This window comes from Cynocephalus volans, chromosome 4, assembly GCF_027409185.1.
Source record: "Cynocephalus volans isolate mCynVol1 chromosome 4, mCynVol1.pri, whole genome shotgun sequence".
Taxonomy (NCBI): domain Eukaryota; kingdom Metazoa; phylum Chordata; class Mammalia; order Dermoptera; family Cynocephalidae; genus Cynocephalus; species Cynocephalus volans.
This window is the reverse complement of record NC_084463.1, coordinates 108,807,997-108,825,039: the sequence shown is the minus strand read 5'-3', so window position 1 is coordinate 108,825,039 and position 17,043 is coordinate 108,807,997. Positions and strand designations below refer to the sequence as shown.

The window sequence follows — 17,043 nt, the reverse complement described above, 5'->3', positions numbered from 1 at the left end:
CCCCCCAAAGCAGACTCCAAGTCAAAAGTTTGGATACACTCCTTTATTTGGGAGGTGATCCCAAGAAGCATGATGAGGAAGTGAGGAAGTGAGACAAGAAAGGGGAGGAAGCCCAAAAAGGGTGTGTCAGTGGGTGGGTTACAGCTGGAGCAACTAAATCTCAATCCTACTGGGATGCCTTGGAAAGAATGTGGTGCACCCCACAGAATTGACTCCATGAAGAGCAAGGAAGCTAAAGTATTTATCTGCCAATTCCTCTCCTTCATTGTTTGAGAGTTGCTCTGGGTGTGATCACTCTCTAGCAGGCCTAGCTTGCTCCCCAGGCCAGAGAATGGCCTTATGCAAAGAGGACCCCTTATGGACACAGGACCCCAGCTTGTGTACGGAACTGTCTGCAGATGACTTCAAGGGTGGACCGATGGATATGGGTTGGGCACCTGTAACACTCACTACACCTATTTCCAGCACCATGGCCCCCAAAGCAGCATACAACTGCTTCTCCTCCAGCTCCAGCTCCAGCAAGCCCAGCGAGGGCCCCTGATCTATCAGGCTGAAGTCACATGCCCACTGTGAACCAATCACAGGTCCAGGGGAAAAGAGGGTTGATTTCCAGGGAGGGGCAACTTCATGTGTCAGAGTGGAAAAGGCTCTCCTAGTCCTTTCCCCCTCTTTTCAATAACTAAAACCCATATTCACCACCTTAAGTACTGAGTCATAAGGAGAAGGAGAAAGACTGGCCTTGCTCTGCCCAGCAACCAGGGCACTGGCAGACACACAAAGCTGCCTGCTTCTCTAGTTCTCACCAACTTGATCCCCCTGCAGAAAGAAAACAGTCATTATCAAAAAGCCAATTGTCATTCTGCCTCTTTAGAAAAATTCCCATTAAAGATAAAGCAAATTTTAATTAGATTAAGTATCCAATTACTGTAATTACATTTTTAAAAAATTCACATCATGAAGATGACCCTTTTAAAAAGGGTTACAGGAATAATTAGTGTATTCATATTAACCAAAATGTATTGGATAATATTTATACCCAGAAGACAAAGTACATTACACACATTTCACCTTTGGGGAAAGCTTGCAAATGTTTTGGCAGTGGCATGAATATTTATAGGCAAGAGTATGCTTTAGCAAGATTATGTGGGGAAGCATTTAAATGCTCACCAATTTTTACCCAGGGGTAAAGTATACAGAAAATGTAGTGCAGAGATTATGGATATGCAAAGTGTGACTTAAGCAGGGAATTTCTATCAGTTTGCTTAATTAATTGGAGCCAGAGTCTAGTTCTCTTTATTCAAGGCAGAAAGGCCCAAGGTATCCAACTGTGATTTCTCTTTGCTCTCCGGGGGCAGGGGCCAGCAAGGAGAGTTGATAGGAAGGCAGTAAAGACAGTCTCACCTTGACCACTCACCACCAGGAAGCCTCTGTTCTCATACCCTGGCCTTTGCCCACCCAGCCCCAGTTAGCTAAAGCTTTAGGATGAGGAATATGGACCTTCTAGAAGCTTCCTCCCAAAAGGTTTTCCTCTGAAACTCTCTTCCCTTTTCTAATTCCAATTTTCTTCCTTCAGACCTGCGTTTGAGCTGCAGCTACTGCTCCTGTTTCTGTCTCACACTCGATTGCCTTCCAGGCTCCATCATGTTTGCTAGCTCAGTGGGAGGGAGGTGGCACAGTGTTCATTTCACAGATGAGAAGATGAGGACTCCATAGCTTGGGACAACTCCCAGAACAACATCACAGAACTAGCCTCATAAGGAAGCTCTGCTGCCACTGGTCCCAGACCTGCATGGCCTCTGCTCTACCTGGTAGGAAGCTATGTCGTGCTCACCACCAACTACGCAACATCCCACCTCTGCTGCCACTGACACCCACCAAAACAGGCAGCCTAGCTTTCCTGTTTCCTCGCAAAGATATCTTCCAAACCAAAGTTGGGCATGGGTATAACTAATTGGGGAAACATTATATGTATCTGCACCCTAGTGGCAAGAGAGGCTAGGAAATAGAGTTTGTTGGATTCTACATTGAGAACGCAAGATTCAAACATAGAGTATCCAAAAGATTTTGGACATTCATAGTTGGCAGATGTTCATCACATTGCCCTTATCTCTGATGAAAATTCTACTTGTCTTTCAAAGACCAGGTCCAATATACCCTCTTCTGTGCATCCCATCCACCTCCTGTCTTCCTTCTCTATCCTCTTCATTCTGGACTTTGGAGTTACAAGCCTTCCTCCCTTCTGTTCAGTGTTCTTGGATCTCATTTCCCTGCTAACCAGTTCAGTTTCCTGTCTATAGTAAGGTCCATGACTGTCCACAATGGGGCTGCCATTATTCTGCATGGACTCTTCTTTAAAATTGTTTTCAGAGCCCAAGGTGCATCCTTGGAATCTCCCCTGGGATGGAAAAGCCTCAGTCACAGGGGAAATTAAATTTTTAGAAATAGCCAAGGTCACTGTATTAGGGTTCTCCAGAGAACCAAAACCAATAGAATGTGTGTGTTTCACACACACACACACACACACACACAACACACACACACACACACACACACACACACACACACACACACACACACACAGAGAGAGACAGAGAGACAGAGACAGAGAGAGACAGAGAGACAGAGACAGAGAGAGAGAAAGAGACACTATGTTTAGAAATTGGTTCATGTGGTTTCGGAGGCTGGCAAGCCCAAACTCTGCAGGGTGGGCTGACAGGCTGTAGACCCAGGAAAAGCCGATCCTGCAGTTCAATCCAAAGGCTGTCTGCTGCAGAACTCCCTCTTGCTGGGGACAATCAGTCTTTCCTTCCATTAACACCTTCAAATGATCAGATGAGGCCCACCACACACGTTATGGAGGGCAATCTGCTTTACTCAAATTCCACTCATTTAAATGTTAATCTCATCGAAAACACCCTCACAGCAACATCCAGAATAATGTATGACCACATACCTGGGCACCTTGGCTCAGCCAAATTGACACATAAAATTAACCATCACAGTCACTTAAGTGGCAAATTTGGTGGATAAGGGGAATTCACCTACAGTGGGCAAAATCAGTTACTTTTTGAAATGAGACTCTTTGGGGGTGACTCTTCAAAGAAACTGTTGATTTCCAGGGAGATGTTTAGTTGCTCAGAGCAGTGGCAGAATCAGTGTGTGTTTGTGAAACCAGCAGCCTCATACTTTAATAAATACCTACTGTGAACTAGTTCTGTTCTCAGCCATGCCATGGGAAAAGACACAGTTCTATCCTCCTGGAGCTCCTGCTTAGGTGAAAAGGCCAAATCCATGAGAAACAGTGTCCATAGGAATTCAGTGAAAGGAAGAATCAGCATGCGGTGGAGTCTGGGAGAGCTTCCTGGAAGAGGTTCATATTTGTTTGGGCCTTATATTTTAGGGAAGATTGGCTGTGAGAGGGGAGGAGGGAAGGAGATTAGGTAGCTGAGCATCCTGAATGAGGAATAACCAGAGCTCATGCTGGCCCAGAGAGGAGAGATGATTTGGGGAAAGAGGATGAATTACACACGTCCTTGAAAGAGAGGTCAATGAGCTGTGGCTAAATATGGCAGCCAAAGGGGAGTGAATGAACACTTTTGAGCAGAGGAGGGTACAGACTTCAGACGCAGGAACATTAGCCTGGTCTGGAGGGTAGAGCATACTGGACAGGACCTGGGAGCCTGTGGGGCAGGGAGTTTATGAAAAGGCTACTGTTTCATGATTGCTTTCTTCCTTCTTGGTCTTCTCCCTTTTTCCTCTGTTTTCTCCTCTCCCCCCTTCCCTCTTATTTTTATTTCCCATTTTGAAATTCTTCCCCCTCTAAATACCTCATGTGAGTTCTCTTCTGCCCTTCCAATTCTTCTTTCTTCAGTTCCTCATGTGCCTGTCTTCCAGGGAGACTTCATATTTAGCGGGGGAAAAAGAACATTTAATCCCAGGAAAAATTTATTCCATAATTATTTCTAAGTAAATGCCTTGGAATTATATTTACCTCAACCTCCCTTGCCCCCTGTAAGAATTCAACAAGCACCCTGATGTTAAAGAAATTTTGACTTTAGGGTTTTCACAGATTAAGTCTTCCAACTCACAATGATAAACATTCTGGGGCAATTTTCCATGGGCTGTCAGATAGGGAAATGATACAAGAAAGTAATAGGTTTCTTAAATTCAGCAAATGAAAGGTCTAGCTATTACTCTTGAGGAACTATTTCCTCCCCAAAAGAATCAGCAGACGTACAGCAGCAGTGTGAGGTGGTAGAGAGAATCCTGGTCTGACAGTTGAAGGAACATGGTTTGAATACTGGTGCAGACACTAGTGACCAGGGTGATCAACAGCACATTCCTTCCCCTTTGTTGACCTCAGTTTCCCCTTAGATCTATTAACAGAGAGCTGAGGTAACTGATGCCCAAGGACCTATCAGTCTCCCCTCCCTTGACCATATTCAGTCTTCGAGAATGGTTCCCTTGAAGGCTGCCAGTCTCAAGGGATGCTTTGGGGTGCCAGGTCCTGCCCAGAATGTGCTGGCTGGATGATATTTTTAGTCTCCAGGGAAAGAACAGGTAATCCTTGGCTGTTTTAAAGCTCCAAAGTGAGCCCCTTTTCTAAGCTGGAATGATTTCTGATTACCTCTTTGCCTATTTCCAAACCTTCACCACACTCAAAAAGTCTTCTCCCACCCCACTCTTTCTCAGCTAATGGCCTGAACATTTCCTTTTGCAAGAAGACAGAGGCAATGAGAATGAACTCCCTTGATTTGCTGACCCTACACCACTCCTTTCATGTATGCCTGAACTCACTCCCCTCTCCTTTCCTTTAAGCTGATCCCCACTGCTGGGTTTTCCATGTCTGGCCCTCATTTCTGCTTTAGAATCGGCTTTGCTCCAACACTTGTTCCCTTTAGTCCTATATTTCCCATCTCCCCTTCTCTGATATCTTCCCCCTAAATGTAGAAACACGCTTGTCTCTTCCCTTAGAAAAGAGCAGCCTTCCCTCAATCCTCAGACACACCCATAAGTTATCACTGTGCCTTTAATCTTTTATTTTCGTGCAAGCTCTATACAGAGTGGTCTGTACTTGCCATCTCTACTTTGTTGTCATTCATTCCTTCTTTAGCCTATAGCCATCAGTGTTCTGATTTTAGTTCTCTACTAATATTTTATGGGGAAAACTGAGCCCTCACTTTAAGAGTAAGTCCAGAGTATTTCAAGTGGTCTTGAGTTTTAGAGCACTCCTGGCTCCACAATACCACCAGCCATCAGAGAGGGCAGCCATCCCAGGCTCCACCCCAAGCTACCCCAGCTCCATGAGCTAACAGCTCTGTCTCCCCAAGCGGGCTCCTATCTCTTCCAGGCCCACACCCCACCTGGCTGCAACAATAAATATTGTCCCAGCTAAATACTCTGGACTATAACTTCGTGTCTTCACCTTTCTCTAGACCATTTCCAGGATTAATGTGATCATAATCTCTGCCCACTCACCTTGGCCACCACCTGAAGTCCAAGCTCCCCAGAGCATCCATTTTCACATGGCCACTCATCCATACTGTTCAGTACATATTTTATTCTGATTCCATCTCTTGCTGCTCTCTGGCTTCTCAAACCTTCCACTTACTATGCCTTCTGAATGCAGGAAAATACCCTACATTCTCTACTTCTTTGAAGTTTCTCTTTGACTTTCGTGTTCTAACAGAAACTGGGCCGTTCCCTCTGGGTTCTGTTTCCCTTGCAGTTCTGCCTATGTAAGAGCTATTTTTCTTCCTACAGCTCAAAGCCTAGGAATAAAATAGATGTCCAACTTGTTCCCCCTAGCTGCTTCCCAACTGCTTCTTCCCTTCTTCCTTTTTTTTTTTTTTTTTTTTTTTGTCTTTTTCGCGACCGGCACTCAGCCAGTGAGTGCACCGGCCATTCCTATATAGGATCCGAACCCGCGGTGGGAGTGTTGCCGCGCTCCCAGAGCCGCACTGCCACACTCTCCTGAGTGCGCCACGGGCTCGGCCTCCCTTCTTCCTTTAAAAATCACAGCTCCTTAGGAGCGTATGTCATCTAGCTGCTCATCATATCTTTGTTCCTGTCACCTTCCAATCTTCCAATAACTCCTCATTCATTCAGGATTTTACCACTTGGATCATTATCTTTATTTCCACCCCATTTCTGTCCTCAGATGTGGGAACTTCAATACAATGCTGAAACCTGGGTTTCCATTGTGGCCTCATTACTTTACATGAACACTCTTGCCAATGTCATCTTCTCTCAGACTTCATTTACTACTGATGAGGTGATGACTTCCCTATCTGTTTCCAGCCCAAACATCTCTGCTCCAGACCCATATATCTGACTGGATATTTCTACATGGACATTTCATGGATCTTCAAACTCAACTAGTCAAATATGAACTCATCATCTTTCTTACAAACCTGATTCTTCTCCTGTTCTCAAAATCTTGTTATATAGAGTCATGTCTATACAGTCGCCCAAGGCAGAATTTTGGAGGTCATCCCTGATTCCTCTGCACCTGTTAGAGGCCACAGCCTATCAATTCCTAAGTTTCACATATTGTCTATGAGTCCAGAGCTTCTCTAATTCAACCTCTCCAGAAAGTAAAACTAGCAGTTAAGAGAGAAAGTTCTAGAGTAAGCATGTTTGGGTTCAAATCATAGCTTCCAATGTATACTGTGTAACTGTTGGCAAGTTACTTAAACTTTCTATGCCTTGGTTTTCTCGTCTGTAAAATGGGTATATAATAATATTGCTTACCTGGTAAAATTGTTGGGAGAAGCAATTAAGTTATGATATGTAAGATGTCTGGAACATAGTGAGTACTCAATAACTTTTAGTGATGTTGATGACACCAACAATAACGATGCCTGAGTGATGCCAGTAGGGGCAACCACTTGGCTGCATGAATTGAGGAAAGATATCAATTTGGAGGATATCAACTGCTTCTTAATCAGACTTTCAACCAATCTTTTTTTATTCAGCCCCACTCCATACCCCTGCCTTTAAAGGAACCCAATGCCTCCAATTTCAAAGACTTCACAGGTTCTGAGGGGCAAATTCGTTCACTTTTTATAGGCTTTCCCTCTGTAAGCACTTACTTTTCATGCTCTACCTATGCACTGTTCAATATGATAGCCAACTAGCCACACGTGGCTGTGGATTTGTTGAAATGTGACTGACTAGTGCTACGTATTTTGAAAGGATGCTATTTTGATGATATTTTTGTTTGAATGAAATATTTTAAAAATTAATTTCACTTATTTATTTTCACTTTCTTAATGTGTCTACCAGAAAATTTTAAATTACATATGTGGCTGTCATTATATTTCTATTGCACAATGTTGCTGTGCATCTTACAAAATTTTGACATTTCTCATCCACTGTCATGATTTTTACCATTCTCTTTGGTCTTGCAGTTTATGTACTTTATCTCTTTATTCTCATTTATGGGAGGTGTCTGGGGAAAGCAAAGATAAATGCATATGTTACATATGCCATGTTTAACTGGAAGTTCTAAGCTTTTCACAATCTAGCTCCTACTTATATTTGTAGTCTTCTCATTTTGTGTCCTGTCACCAACTCAATGGCCCAGCCAAAATGAATTAGCAATAGTTTTCTGAACACACCAGTAAACTTCAAACTTTCATGACTTTGCTCTCTGTATTCTTTTCCTGGAATACCCTTTTAACCCCTCCCACCTATCTGCCTACTAAGTTTCAAGAACTAATTCAAATTTCACCTTCCCTAAGTAGCTTTTCCTGACTCCTTCCTCCAGTTGAGCTGACTGCTCCTGAGTCCAGAACATTTCCTGCATTTTTCTAGGTACTATCTGCCCACAAGGAAACCCATATTATTCATCAGACCCTGTAGTGCCAAGTCCAGGATTTGAGACAGCGTAAAAACTACTAAAATAATGTTTGTTAAACGAATAAACAAAAACAGTAACAAAGAACTGGGATTGTAGAGGAAGGAGAGGCTGACATTGAACAGGGGTTTTAAGCGGTTTTTCAGAGAAGTTTTTGATAGGTGGGGATGGCAACAAGAGTTTTCCAGGAGAGGGAACAGGAATAGCAAAGGTCCCCTGCAAACAAGCACTATACTAGAGAAATAGCAAATCATCCAGTTTGGATGGAGCTTTGGTAAGACCAGATCACGCAGGGCCTTGAGGTCATAGAAAGGAGTTTGACCGTTGTTAGGAAGATAATGAGCAGTTATTGCAAGGTTTTAAGCTATGAAGAGAGAGAATTAGTCCTGTTTCACAATGATCACCTTTGGCTGCAGATGGAGAATGGATGCGAGGGGATGAGTGGGAGATGAAAGACAGTGAGTTCATTGCTGCAAGGAAGAAATCCGTGGTGTGACTAGAGGTGGGGTTGGTGGGCAGTGATGGTAATTGGGGATGGAGACTAGGGCACGACTGCCAGATGTTTAGGCGCTGGAATGCGCAGGACTTGGTGACAGGCGGACGTGGGAAGCGAGGGAGAAGGAGGGGTTACAGGGACAGGTAACCACGCAGGAGGAGAAGGTCAGCTCCGGACCGCGGAGGTAGAGGGGAGGGCTCCTCGCATATCTTGTCCCTCGCGCGTCGCCGTCCGCGCAGCCTGCGGTGAGGTAGCGAGCGGCCGCCCGCGCGGCGGCACCAGTTCCTGTTCCGGTTCCGGTTGCGGTCTGCACCTGCGCCGACGGTGAGGCGCCATGGCGTACTCCACAGTGCAGAGAGTGGCCATGGCCTCGGGGCTCGTCTTGGCTCTGTCGCTGCTGTTGCCCAAGGCCTTCCTGTCCCGCGGAAAGCGTCAGGAGCCGCCGCCGGCACCCGAAGGTAAGCGCAGGCCAGCTCTCCCGGAGCCGGCCGGAGAACGGTGCTCTGAGAGTCCTCGGCCCCCACGGAGATATGCGCCAAACCGGCTAGAGAGGGCGGACAAGACCACGTTTGGCAGGGGTCGAGCCCTGTGGTTCCCTTGGCGTCAGCGGCCCATCTCCACCGGGCACCGGGTCCCTCCTAAGGTTCTGCCTCAGGACGGGACAGGAATGCAGGCATACGTGCCTGGGCACCCTCTAAGTGGCCTCGCACACACCCGTTTGATCACAGCCCCTTCCTTCTTCCCCTCACTGGCTTAACTCATCTGTCACTATTTGTTCACGGGCTTTGCGTCAGTAGGGTTCCTAGCTGGGTTTCCTTCTTTAGGGTTTTCGTGTGCTTTCTGGGTGCTTTTGTATGAAATAAAGTCAGTTGGTGCTTTCAACTTGGTGCTGGGCGCTCACTGTTTCAGGCTCTTTTTATATCTTTTAAAGTAAAACTTGAAGATTTTAATAACACAAGTTTCAGTTACTGAGGTAGAGATAAGTAAATCACTGTACTCTCCTTACTTAGGCAAATATACATGTTAATCCTTTGTTATTGAGATATAAGTGTGGTGTTTAAAAAATCCACCCTCTTGGCTGCATTCGGGGGCTTTTATGGGATGAATATAAAGGTGTGAATGCTGAAGGCTGGAAGAAAACCAAAACAATTTTGTATAGGTCATGAAGTTCTACTGGTAACTTTCTCCTGTAAATTATCCTTGTAACATCCTTGAGACATGATTTTACCGTCTTGGAACACTTCCACTAATGTTCGAACTGTTGATTGCTGGACAGCTCCTTTTGAACTGTAATCCATTCCCCTCTAATTTGTGTATATGGCCTGTAGTTCCATCCTCTTGATCATCATAGATTGTAAATACTGTAAATGCATAGACTGAATTGTAGGGTGTAGTGCAGATTGAACACATAATTCTGTTTGCATAATTTGCTTGATAACCTTTATGCTTGTAAGACTATCCACCTGGAAAAGACTTCTAAAACTTAATCTTTGCATATTTGGTCTTTTTTTTTTCTGTCTTATTGCAAAATCTAAAAGGTTTTACTCACTTTGTCTACTGATTCTGTCTGCCGTGAAGAAGAGTAAATTCATGATGATCCTGAACAGTGAGGATTCTTCTAAAACAGTTTTTTTTTTTGTTGTTGTTGTTAGTTAAATTCCCATTATGGTGAATTATCTTGAAGAAGTACTATTTAATGTGATGGGAGACACTCTTCTGAATGTTGTAGAGTGTACAGAGTAGAGATTACACATAGCTCCTTCCCTTGAGAATTCAAGTGTTCTCATCTTAGGAATTTTGCACTTTCTGTTCTCTTTATTCCTGAAGTACTCTTCCCTCAGCTTCATTCTTCTTCTTCAAGTTTCTGATCAAATGTAACCTCCTCAGAGAGACTTTCCCCAATGACCCTAGGTAAAATAATTCTGTTACTCTTCCCGTCATTCCCTATTCCATCATGTTGTTTTATTTTCTCCATCACAGGCATCACTACATGATATGAGATTTCCTTATTTATTTACTTGTTTGCTTTTTTGTCTCCACCTTCTGGAATGTAAACTCTGCAAGGGCAGGGACTTTGTCTGTCTTGTTTGCCACTATTTCTTCAGCAAGTGACAGTCAGTAAATACTTTTAAATGAATAAATTTGAGATTATGAAGCTGCTAGTGTTGTGAATTCTCTTTTTCTATTACAAGTTACTGAAGTAGTATAATCTAGGTAAAAACCTACCTTGAATGCTATATTCCGATAACTGAAATTTGCTAACTAAAATCCCTGCTATGGTACACTGAAATATTTTAAGTAGTGAATCCTAACCATTTTGGGGATACATACCTCTTTGAGAGTCTGGTGAAAGCTATGTATTTTCAAAAATGCACATACTATTCATATACATACACCCAAAGTTTTGAGTATCAATTCTGACACTTTGAGGAAAGGGACAGCCCCGATTATTTGAAAATTCTTACAATTTATGTTATCATAGCTTCCATTTTTGCCCATTGGGATGTGTGAAACAAGCACAGTCCCCTTTCCTCATGACAACCTTTTAAGATAGTCTTTTAACAAATATTTATGATATATCCTATCATATAGTATATACAGGCACTGTGTATTTCAAGAAAAAATGAGCCAAATTCCTGCCTTGAGGAACCGACAGTATGATAGAGGAAAACAGACACATCAACAGATGAGTGCAAAAGAGTGTCTGTTGCAGGTACTCAAGGCCACACGGGGGACAGTGAAGACACATACAGGGGTCAGTTTTAGCGGGGTTTAAGACATGTCTCATAGAGGAGGAAAGTTTTTTTTTTTTTTTCCTTTTTTCTTTTGGTAACAGCATTCTTGAGATCTAAATCACATACCATACAATTAACCCACTTAAAGTGTACAATTCAGTAGTTTTTAGTATATTCACAGAGTTGTACAACCATCATCACAATCAATTTTAGAACGTTTTATCATCTCCAGAAGAAACCCCATACTTTTTATCCATCACCTGCCAAGTCCTCCACCCTGCCTCCAGCCCTAGGCAACCACATTTTATTTTATTTATTTATTTTTTTTTTGTTTTTAAAAAAGAGAAGTTTTTTTTGTTTTTTTTTTTTTTAATTTTATTTTGTCGATATACATTGTAGCTGATTATTGCTCCCCATCACCAAAACCTCCCTCCCTTCTCCCTCCAACAATGTCCTTTCTGTTTGCTTGGCAACCACATTTTAAAATGGGATCATACGATATGTATGATCTTTTGTGACTGGCTTGTTTCACCCAGCATAATATTTTCAAGGTTCATCCATGTTGTAGCATGTATCTGTACTTCATTCCCTTTTATGGATAAATAATATTCCATCGTGTGGATATACCATATTTTATTTATCCATTCATTGGTTGATGGACATTTAGGTAGTTTTGCCTTTTAGCTATTATGAATAATACTCTTAATGTTTGTATACAAATTTCTTGTGTGCTTATGTGGGTGTATGTATTTGGAATATGTGAGCATTCCAGTCTGGCTAGAACTAAGTAAGAGTGGATTTCTAGGTCATATGGTTACTCTATGTTTAACCTTTTGAGGAACTGCCAGACTGTTTTCCAAAGGAGCTGCACGATTTTCCGTTTTTACCAGCACAGTACGAGGGTTCCAGTTTCTCTCCTTCTTGCCAACACTTGTTGTCTATCTTTTTGATTATAGCCCCCCTAGTGGCTATGAAGTGAAATCTCACTGTAGTTTTATTTGTATTTCCCTGATGACTAATGACATTGACTGTCTTTTAGTGTGTTTGTTATTTGTACATCTTCTCTGGAGAAACAGCTATTCAGGTCCTTTGTTCCTTTTAAAAATTGGTTTACTTGTCTTTTTATTGTTCAGTTATAGTAATAACTGAACAATAGAACGTCCCGGGGGTGGGGGGGTCCATTTTTTTTTTTAAAGAGTTTTTAGAGTTCTTCATATATTCTAGATACAAGTCCATTATCAGATGTATGATTTGCAGATATTTTCTCCCATTCAGTGGATTGTCTTCACTTTCTTGATGGTGTCCTTTGAAGAAGAAAAATTTAAAATTTTGATGAAGTCCAATTGGTCTGTTTTTTTATTTTGTTGCTTATGTTTTTGGTGTCATATCTAAGACAAATCATTGCCAAATCCAAGGTCATGAAGACTTAATGCCTGCATTTCCATAGTTTTTGCTCCTGCATTTGTCTTTGATCCTTTTAATTTTTGCATATGATGTGAGGTAGGAGTCCAGCCTCATGTGGATGTACAGTTGTACCAGCACTATTTGTTGAAAAGACTGTTCTTTTCCCATTGAATTGTTTTGGCAACCTTGTTGAAAGTCAATTGACTGCAAATGTGAGAGTTTATTTCTGGACTCTCAGTTCTATTCCATTTATCTGTACACCTGTCCTTATGCCAGTACCACACTATCTTGATTACTGTAGCTTTGTAGTAAGTTTTAAAATCATGAAGCATGAGTCCTCCAACTTTCTTCATCTTTTTCAAGATTGTTTTGACTATTCTGGGTCTGGGGACCTAGTATTTCCATATGAATTTTAGGATTATCTTTTCAATTTCTGCCAAAAAAAAAAAAAAAAAAAAGCCAGGTGGGATTTTGATAATTGTGTTGAATTAATATGGGAAGTATTGCCATCTTACCAATATTAAGTCTTTCAATTTATAAACACAGGATTTCTTTTTGTTTATTTAGGTCTTTACTTTCTTTCAAAGAAGTTTGTGGTTTTTAATATAGAAGTCTTACTTTGTTAAAGATATTCCTAAGTATGTTATTCTTTTTGATGCTATTGTAAATTGAGTTATTTAATTATTTTCTTAATTGTATATCAGATGGTTCCTTGCTAATATATAGAAATATAATTAATTTTTGTATACCAATATTGTATCCTGCCACCTTGCCAAACTTGTTTATTAGCTCTAATACATGATAACGTTGTCTGCGATTGAGGTAGTTTTATTTCTTTCTTTCCAATCTGCATGCCTCGTTTCTTTTTCTTGCCTAACGGCCCTGGCTGGGAACCTCCAGTACAATGTTGAATAGAATGTTGAATAGTTGGCCACTCTAGGTAAAATCTTAACTTCCTGCCAACATGTCCTATCCTCTCTCCCTGCTTTCTTTTTTCTCTTTAGTATTTATTATTGTCTTGTTTATTGTCTCTTTTCCCACTTAGAAAGGAATGCTCCATGAGGACAGGGATTTTTGTTTGCTTTGTTCATGGTTGTCTGTCCAGCTTTAGACCAGGCCTGCACATAGCTGGCAATAGATGTTTAATGAATGAATGAAAGAGTGAGTGAGTGAATTGAGTACATTAATGAATGCTGGCTCCTAGGGATCATGGCTTTATCTGTTAGCATTTGTAAGCCATTACCTAATTATTATTATCACATTCTTTATGGTTACATAAATTATCATGCATCCATGTGATAGACTTTAATGAATCCAGTAAACTGTATTCATGAGGAGATTTAAATGACATGAGAACATTGTATGATACAAGTGAAAAGAAAAGATACATATTCACTAGAAGGAAATATGTTAACATTTTAACAGTGGTTATTTCTGGACCATGGAAACGTGGATGGTTGTTATTCTTTACATTTTCTGTACTTTCTCAATTTTCCATCCATATGCATTTCTTTTGTAATCAGAAAAAGAAATACTGTCTCTTTCCTCCCACATCCACTCCATCAAAAAAATGGAAGAATCATTTTTAGAATCTAGCCCAAGAACTACAACATGCTCACTTCTCCATAGTTTGTAGAGTTTACCATCCACTTTCTCTTTTTGCAAACTGGAACAATAGTTATCGATCCCTGTGCTTTCGAGACTTCATTTTTTACCCACATAATTTCTTAGAATTTTCTTTAGTTCAGTGACCTTATTTGCAAGTTTTCCCATTCCTCTTGGCAGATATTATTTAGTGAATAGACTTGAACTTATCTTCCTTTAGGGCTTTATTTTTTTCCCTTAAGATTGTTAATTCTCCTCCATTTAATCCCAAATTCATCCTCTTTGATAGAGTATAGGAGCAAAATAAAAATCGAGAAGATCTGCTTTCTCAGCGTTACATTTTATCATCAGGCAAATTGCTTTTTTTGCTCTAAACTTTACTAAAAATACGCCATTTTATTTTTGCTAGCCTTTTTTTAAATCATAGTTTCTTTTGAACCTTGGCCGCCTCATGTGAGTCTTCTGAGTCTTGCCACTCTTTCCTGCTGATTGCTCATTTTATTTTTTCTGTCTTTCTAGAAGAGCTACCTGTACATCTACTTTTCCCCCCCTCTACGTTTACTTCTTGATTGAGAATTTTTGGAAAGCCCAAGCAGAAATGGATTTTAAGAGCTTTTTTCTTAGAGAGAGTCTCATGCCATGGAATCGTGTGTCTCTGTTTTTAAAACTTCTTAGGGCCGGCTTGTGGTTCACTCGGGAGAGTGCGGTGCTGATAACACCAAGGCCATGGGTTTGGATCCCTATATAGGGATGGCCGGTTAGCTCACAGGCTGAGCGTGGCACTGACAACACCAAGCCAAGGGTTGAGATCCCCTTACCGGTCATTTTTATAAAAAGTAAAAAAATAAAAAAATAAAATAAAACTTCTTAACTCTGCCTTCCTAGAGCCTTTGCTATACAACTCCTACTTTGTTGCCACAAACACTAAGATGGTGTAGTGGATTGAATTATGTCCCCCCAAAACTCACTGAAGCTTGAATTGTGTCCCCCGAGTTTTATGTATTAGAAGCTTAGCCCCCATTGTGACTGTTAAGAGGGTGGGAAATCCTATTACGGTAATTGAAAGGCACAGCCTTGAAGAAGTGGTTGGATTGCAGGACCAAGCCATAGTGAATGGATTAAAAATGGTGGTCAGGAGCATGGTTCTGAGGGCTTTAAAAAGAGGAGAGGAGAGTCTCTCTCTGCTGTCTGCTTCCACCATCTTGCAATGTGAGACAACTGGGTCACTGTCGCCACCACCAAGACCCTCACCTGCTGTATTCCCTGGACTTTGGACTTCCCAACCTCAGAAGCTGTAAGCGATAAATTTTGTTTTCTTTATAAATTACCCAGTCTCAGGTATTCTGTTACAGCAACACAAAACGGACTAATACAGATGGCATGGTGTCATTCTCCTAAGGTTCTCCTTTCATTTCACCAACCAATTTATTCTTTGGTCAGAGTAGCATTTCTGCTGCTCACATGATTTACCTGTGGAACATAAAAATGTCAGCACACTAGGTCAAGAGTGTGTCAGTTGTTTCAATGTAGCTGAATGAGACTTTGAACAGGTGCCAGGGTAGTTGAAATCCTCCAAGGTGGCAGCATCCTCCTCCTATACTAGGGCTGGCTTCAGGAGAGTCCTATCCACCACCTCCACTTGGCTGGGAACAATTAGTGCCCCCACAGTAACATTGTATCTGGGCAGCTCTCCTGCTGACCCTGGCTGCCTGTGTTTTCCAGTGAGTATCTCACTTTGAGTAAACTAAATATAAACCAAATATAAATATAAACTAAATAGGGTTCCCTACCAGCCCCTCCCCAGTGGCTCTGTTCCTCTGGAATAGCTCAGACTCTTCTTACCATGTTTTCCTCAAGTGAGTCCTGTCCCTCTGAGTCTCTCTAAGATGTGAAAATACATATAGACACATATATGTGTGTATATACAGACACACATGGCACATATATGCATGCATATTTAATTTTTTTGTTGTCTTAAATTAGCTTCTTATGTGTTGGTATATAAATGCCTGATGGCAAATGTATTATTTTGGTTCCTTGCCATTTTTTCTCCTAATGAGACATCAGATATCTTCTCTGAAGGAGTGTTCAAATGAGAGAGATTAGAAAATGATTTTGATTTCAAAGGGTCATTTTTCTGTTCATGTATTATAGAAATGAACAGAAAGCCACAGAAGACAATTTGAGAGCCTATGAATGTGTGTAAATTAGGCATTTTGGGGGGTTCAGAAACTTATAGGTAAGTAGGTGTAGAGCACCTTGATCAGTCATCCTGATTGTCATTTTCTATTCTAGAAACTGTGGGATTGAAAACTAGCAGAATAATGAAGTAAAAAAATATTTTTATCTCTGTGAGTGAGTGGGCTGGATCTTGAGATTCCAGTAAAGGCTAACAGACACAATATAATTCATACAGATCAGTACAACAAAGAGTACAGCATGCAAAACCCAGAGCATGCCCTCTGGGGGACCCAAAAATAAATAAAACACTAGGCTTTTATTCAAGCTCTTGGTTTTTCTTCTAGCCAAAGACTGCCAGGAACACACCTATAGTTGAACAAATTGATTTTATTACTCATTGCAGCAAGGGAGAATGCACACTATGGGGAATTGTGGAGCATCTCAGTAAGATAGTGTTAGAAAAAGCCTTATTATAGGATCTGAGCCTGCGTTAGGTGGTTTTGAGGAAGATTCGAAGATGTGGGGCATTGCCTTGGACTGGATGCTGTAAGGAAGTGGGGCAAATTCTATGACTGGGTACCTTAATAGAGTTTATCTAAAGGGAGAGGAGACTAGGGAAAGGCTAAAGCAGTAATTGATAAAGCTGCAGTCACTCATATTATCCAGCACAGGGGGATGTTTGGTATTTTGTGACTTGGACAGTTCATGTTTTGTCTGTGTTCAGATTACAGAATAGTCTCGTTTTTATGTTGATCCATCAT

At 41.4% G+C, this 17,043-nt stretch overlaps 1 protein-coding gene across 3 annotated transcripts in view; it reads left to right on the top strand.

The window, feature by feature from the left end:
• Positions 1-8,691: 8,691 nt before the first annotated feature.
• Positions 8,692-17,043, top strand: part of RIC3 (RIC3 acetylcholine receptor chaperone) — a 57,664-nt gene continuing 49,312 nt past the window's right edge. For all 3 annotated transcript variants that reach the window (XM_063093880.1, XM_063093879.1, XM_063093878.1), the window contains exon 1: positions 8,692-8,815. In XM_063093880.1, the coding sequence (XP_062949950.1) occupies positions 8,692-8,815 (124 nt within the window). The remainder of the gene's footprint in view (positions 8,816-17,043) is intronic.